Source organism: Ictalurus furcatus, chromosome 27 (genome assembly GCF_023375685.1).
Source record: "Ictalurus furcatus strain D&B chromosome 27, Billie_1.0, whole genome shotgun sequence".
Classification (NCBI taxonomy): Eukaryota; Metazoa; Chordata; class Actinopteri; order Siluriformes; family Ictaluridae; genus Ictalurus; species Ictalurus furcatus.
In genome coordinates this window covers 9863226-9869919 of record NC_071281.1, presented here as the reverse complement: position 1 = coordinate 9869919, position 6694 = coordinate 9863226, and the positions used below count along the sequence as shown (strand labels likewise).

The window sequence follows — 6694 nt, the reverse complement described above, 5'->3', positions numbered from 1 at the left end:
GTCCTCACCGAGGTATAGTGGAGGAATGCTGTTTTCGGAGCTGTGATTTGCATCTCCTCGAGCAGTATTGTGCAAAACCTGCAAAGTCTGAGAGAGACATCACTGCCACTACGCTGCAGGTCGTCCCAGTGTTACAGACTCTTCACAAGGTACGTACATTAGCCTATCTCTTCCAATCTGCTGCCAGCCACGTTGATTCTGCTGAGCCATCACGTACCCAGGACATTTTATCAAGGGAAAATCAGTGTCAAACATGTATTCCATCTAAAACTGCTGAGTAATGTGGAAAAAAACCAGCAGAGATAATGAAAATGGTTGACAGTTTTAAAGGAAATATACTGGCTACATGGAGAACGACAGCTCGACAAACAGATAGTAACACAATGCTACTGGACTGCACATGGAATGATGTCATTATTCAAAACACCAAAACAAGTGCCGCGCCACATTCTGGTGCGTGGCTACGCCATGTGGTCTTGGCATGAAAATATGTTAAGCACTGGCAAGACTGTAGGCCAGCTGGCTGGCTAAGGCTTGAATTTCAAAACAACAAAAACAAGATAACCAGCAGAACAACAATTGGGCTGCATTTAAGAACAGAACATTGACACTGAGTACGTGTACAGAGTCACACTCTCGAGGCAAATCGCAAATAGGAGAGCTGTACTTTAACCCTGCACAATTGTGGAGAACAGAACAAATAGCAATGAGACATGGCTCATCATTAGAGCGCAATTATGAAATGCTACATGCCACATTTGAGCTAAACTGACTCTACTCTAAAGCTAAAAATCAATTATTGCTAATGGAACTTTAACAGTAATGGGGAACTAATTCAGGAAGTGAGATAGCAAACAGAGCACATGGGGGAAAAGTGAAATAAAGAAGCATATACATCTTCTAGAGTTACTGCAGTTCATGGCTGGTCCCTCAAGTTGATAAATCCATTTTGTTTTGCAGGATAGCACAAGGAAGCCTCTTAACGTGAGGTTTTCCAGATATGAGCTGTGGCAACGGACAGCTGCTCAAAGGCTGAGGAGAGGAATCCCTCCCATCCTCCGCTCCAGAAAGTTTAAGAGGCTTGCAGAGAAAAGCCAAGACCAGGAGCAGACCCAAATTCACCGGCCCCTGATGACTGTGTCCAACAGAGGCCCTCAAATCCCACACGCCTCCAGAGCCTCGCTGTCCATAAGTGAAGCAAAAACTGCTGAGATTTAAAGGGATTATAAGCCTTGACCTTGAACACGAGAGGCTTTTTTAATGAATCCTGTCATCGTGCATCCTTTCCAAATACAGATATGAACATTCTGTGTTATCTCCTGCCTTACCAAGCTGAAGAGACTTTAGTGATAGAGCTGAACGTAAGAGTGATGGATCAGGCGACAGAAGAGATTAATGAAGTCTCTGATTCACAGGGTGCACAGCCAGAATCATTCCCAATGAATTACCAATGGAGTGTGTATAGCAGTGAGTATGACAGTCTTCATTCCACAAAATCCCAACCGTGAGACGGAGAGACTCTGTCTCATTTGCACCTGCGATTCTAAAGTTACACTTTTGGGAGCTTTTTTTAAAAAAAATTTAAATGATATTTGCTTTATATGCACCTTCATTCACCCTACCCTCTGCGGTGCAATAATGAAGAAAAAAAAAACATCGGCAGATTGCACAATGCCACGGACGATATTAATGGCACTATTTTTTTTTTTTTAATGAACTGCTCCATATGAAAATACTATGGTGCTACCTTTTTGGGAATAAACTCAAAAGAAGAGGCTCAAAGCAACCTACTCTTGTCACCGTGTTAAACTTTCCGTTTTAGGAAAAGTAAGACATTGTGAGAGAGGTGAATCAAGAGTGATGTGATAGGGGATGAGCTAAGGTGACCTGAACTGTGCTTCTAAGATCCATTGCATATTCTGTGGAGAATGAAGGTAAAGTCCAAGGCGATGTTGTGAGAGATCTTCTACAATAGGACGAAGGGAACAACAGGGAATATCGCCGTTGAAGACATTTGCGATTAAGTCAAGATTGAACTTTGAGCAAGAGCAGTTTTACAACACCACATACTTGTACCATAATATTAATATTCCTCTTTCCAGTCTAAATCTTTGTCATTTTATCCATACTTCCCTGTCTTTAATGCATATATACAGTACAAAATAATGGAACAATCATTTCAAAGGGAAAACAGCAATAATGTCTTCTTGCATATTTTCAATGTACAAGAGTAGTATTCCAATGCTTTTGCTTGAAATGAAATACTTGAATATGTATATGTAATTGGTCTCCAGGGACATCATGTCATTGATTTTATGAGTAGTCCATATGAGCATTTTTCGTGCAAAAAAATGAGCCGCCAAGAGTGTGTCTTGGTTCAGATAGTAATGGCACTGTAAAAAGGCATTATTTATTTTGAAATAAACATATAAATGGTCCCAATGATAGCACACATTTATAACTGGTAGATATGTGTTACACAATGGTTTTATTTGTACTGCTTATGTATGTAGATGCTTTGTACCAAAAAGTCTCTTTTTTTAAGTAAAGTCAGTGGAAGCTTCAAAAGGATCTTGTCTCACTTTTTATGCAGCCTTGCCTGCAAAATTTGTTCTTTGAATTCTAAACAAAACAAGAATTCTTTAAAAGCCTTATATATTAGGAAACAGCTCCACAAAAAAAAACAAAAAAAACAACCAGAGTGCAGATCTTAAGTGGTGTGCATTTTTGTTTTAATACTGAACATTTTATGCAGGCAGTGACCTGGCCTCCCTCAGGGGAAGGTAAAGGCTAGAGAAAATTTGCTGTTCATCTTTTAGAGGCTCATTTTCACAAGGTCAACAGGTCAGCTCACAGGCATGCAGAATCCATATTAGTTACATATATGCCTTATATGCTTATGTATGTTAGTTACCTAACATGCAAGCAAAGTTATTACTGCATGTGTCAGTGCAAAAAAAAAGGGAAATCATGTTAGTGCATATGATTTTTTTTTATATAGCTACCTGTTCTTCAGATACATGTCTCCACTTTACCTTGCTTAACCTGCTCCCAGCCTTGTCAATCTTGCAGGCCTAAACCTGCACTTACAGCATATCTTCATACCTTATGAATACTTGAAAAGTCCAAAATTCCACATATTAATTTACCTGTGTTTTTGCCCTACAAGTGTTTATATAAGATAATTCATGAGCATGAGATGTAATTTAAGGACTTGATTGTTTTCTCCAAAGGCGTTTGAGGTTTGGGCAACTATCAGCACTGTGGAGAAAAACTAAGCACAGAATAATATCTGAAGGCCCTTGATCAAATGAGGAGAATGATTTGTTACTATGACTTTGTTAATATCTACTTTAAGAAAAAAAAAATTGTGTAGTGTACAAACAGTTTTGTTTCCTAAGGTACAACAATGTAAATACATCCTCAAACATACACCAGTGGTCTGTAAGGTCCATGTATGCACCTTTAATGAGGACACTACATTCACTTTCGCAGGTCCCAAAAGGCATATCCTTAAGTTTATCATCCTAGTGGCAAGATGAATAACTTAAAATCAGCATATCTCATTGTTGGCATTGTTTCCATCTGAAAGTCTTATCTTATGGTGTGCTTTATGTGACCATTGCATGGCTTTTGTTTACTACATTTTCTTAAATCTGTTCAGCAATTGGGCTTATAAATGGATCTGACCTATGATAATTGTTTTATTACCTTTCTGTGGTTAACATGATTATGGCCTGACTAGGAAAGCGTTAACTGAAAACAATCCAAACCCCAGAGTACAGATTCACACTGACACACTGTGCTTGTTAGTCACTCTATTGTGAGAAGTGATGACCGCAACTACTAATGCCCCACTGAGCGAGATATCTGTCACTCGATATGTGGGCAAGTATCAAAACACGCTCATAACCAAAGAAGAAATAACTTGAGAAATACGCAAGCACACAAAAAATCCGTCTAGTGAGTAATGTTTCACAGTTCAAAACGATGAAAGAGCTTACTTATTGCCAGATCAGAGCTATAGTGAGAAATATTAGTCAGAAAGATTGGATCAGTCCTTGTTACCATCTGGTGATGGGTCGTGACAAGATGTCTGCTAGCAACACAGTAGTGTTTCTCCATTATCCCATTATGCCCCATAGTAATGTGTTTATTATGAGTTTATTATATCACAGTATTGTTTCTCCACTATCCCATTATGCCCCATAGTAATGCGTTTATTATGTGTATGGGAAGATAACTCTACATACACCTTAATGGAATCTTAAAGCATCCATGTAATGGACAGCAAAAATGGTGAACATCAGTACAGTTTCATTGTAAAATTAAAAAATTGCTTGCAAAAAGTGCTATTTTATGCTATTAATTCTTAATTGTTAAAGATATATGGCATAGTGCTCAACATGAGAAGCATCATAATGATATTTGAGGTCAAAGTGTCATTGGGTTGGATTTGGTGTACCATATTTATGATTTCCCATGTGGATGTCTCGTAGTTTGATTGTGTCCTGAACCTAATCTTATGAAAATTGTATTTGTACAAAATAAAATGAAAATTGTAATTGTACAAGACATATTATATATATATAATACATTGTATTATATATATATATATATATATATATATATATATATATATATATATATATATATATATATAATACAATTTTCATAAGATTAGGTTCAGGACACAATCAAACTATGAGACAGTTTGATTGTGACATATAATCCAATGTGGTTGGACTTAGTTCAATTTCATATGAATGTCGATGTAGTAAAAGAAAAAGCTAACCCTGTCTGCAAGTCCAATCCTTCAACTTGTAACTTTTTATTTGAATTAAGTGGTATGAATATCATGTTGGTCTTGTGATACCATGTTGATCCCCCCCCCCTATTTTTATTGAACATAGACTTGGGGATACAGGATTTATTCAGTTAGTATACAAATATAAGAAGTCAAGGTTAGGGCAGGGGTACTGTTCACACCTTTTCTTACAACATATGAAATCAAACAAAATCCAACTACATCACTGATATTTGTTCAAATTATTGTGTATATGAGTTTTTTTTCGGACAGTATTTTATTACTATTATTTAAAACAAACAAACAAACAACAACAACAACAACAAAAAACGGGTTATAAAGATTTTGCTGAACAGGCATCTAAATAACAGCAGTTGTAATAGCCCAGTACTCTAAATGCCACTGCTATGCTGACTGAACATATTTGACACCAAGTTACAAGCTTCAACAAGAGGCCCTTTGTCTGGCAGGGACACAGGTCACTTCATTAATGCACTGGGACAAGTTTCTTTATCCTCGGCAGCATATTGTGTAATCTGATTACACAAATGAGCAAATTTGCTTTAGAGTAGGACATTCGTTGTGACATCCCAGCTACTCCAGCAGATTGAGTACTCTGAGTACAAGGTGTGCTCTCATCATAGTTCCTGACTGAAAAAAGTGTGTCAGAGGTGAAGGGAGCAGACTGGGATTGAGAATGGCAAGGTAGGAGAATGGATTCACGCCCATTTATACACTGTGGGTGTACACAGACGCTGAAACATACATTTATGCATAGAAACAAATAATTGAATATTGTAAGCCTGATCGGTATTAGTGGTTCAAAGTTTGCCTACATACCAGGGTTATTTTTTTATATTTCAGTGTGATAATATAAAATAGCACTTTTTACTTGCAATTTTTTGCATTTTTCAATGAAACTGGATTGCTGTTCATCATTTTTGCTGTACATTACATGGATGCTTTAAGATTAAATTGTACCTACCTATACAATATAGTCATATTTTTGTCATTGTTTGTGCTGACTAAATAAAATTTTAAATGTCCTCTAATTGGCATTTATGAAATGTAATTACATAATTATTTCATTTTCATGTTATAGAAATAAGCATATATGATTAATTAAACAATTCAGACACAAATATAGGGATCTCTATATAGCACATACAGTACTGTATATCACAACAATACATGATTATGATTATGCCTGTCATTAGGCTGCATGTAAAAAGAACTCAATCAAAGGAAATAACAAGCCTTGTTCCCTTCAATGGATAAATGTTAGTGCAGTGGTTGGCATTGCGAGAGAGAGAGAGAGAAAGAGAGGAAGAGAAAGAGAGAGAGGGTGTGTGTGTGTGTGTGTGTGTGTGTGTGTGTGCATGCATAGTACCTGGCCATACTCCTATACAGCGTGTATTCCTGCCTCATGCTCCATGTTTCCTGAATAATCTTCAGGTCCACTATGACCCATATCAGAATAAAGCAGTTACGGAAGATGGATGAATGAATAATACACACACACACAGTTAAGTGGAGGTAACCGCATAAACAGGTAACACGCCCTGGGGTGCAAGTAGGAGTTTTGACCCCCTTCGTCAGGCCCACTCACTCTTCACACTGACATTTTTCATTCTGCAGCTTAAAGTAGTTCTAAAGCACTAGATCTAAATAGCTATAGAATTTTGTTTTGGATCATTACCCTGTAGTTTATTTCAAATTAAAGCATTTAAACTTTCCTCTTTGTCCTGGTTTATGCTGGTCAGGGTTGTGGTGGGTCTAGAGCCTATCTCGGGAACACTGGGTGCAAAAGTATTTAATATCATTTAAAAATGTAATTACATTAATGTGCAGTCTGATTCCAACTGGAGACGTCTTGAGAGCTGGTAG

At 37.3% G+C, this 6694-nt stretch overlaps 1 protein-coding gene across 1 annotated transcript in view; it reads left to right on the top strand.

Moving 5' to 3' along the window:
- igf2a (insulin-like growth factor 2a) overlaps window positions 1-1630 on the top strand; it is a 4091-nt gene extending 2461 nt beyond the window's left edge. The window contains exons 3-4 of the mRNA XM_053616736.1: window positions 1-149; window positions 961-1630. The exon at window positions 1-149 is cut by the window's left edge and continues 27 nt beyond it. Of these exons, the coding sequence (XP_053472711.1) occupies window positions 1-149; window positions 961-1218 (407 nt within the window). The 3' untranslated portion in view covers window positions 1219-1630. The remainder of the gene's footprint in view (window positions 150-960) is intronic.
- The last annotated feature ends 5064 nt before the right edge of the window (window positions 1631-6694 follow it).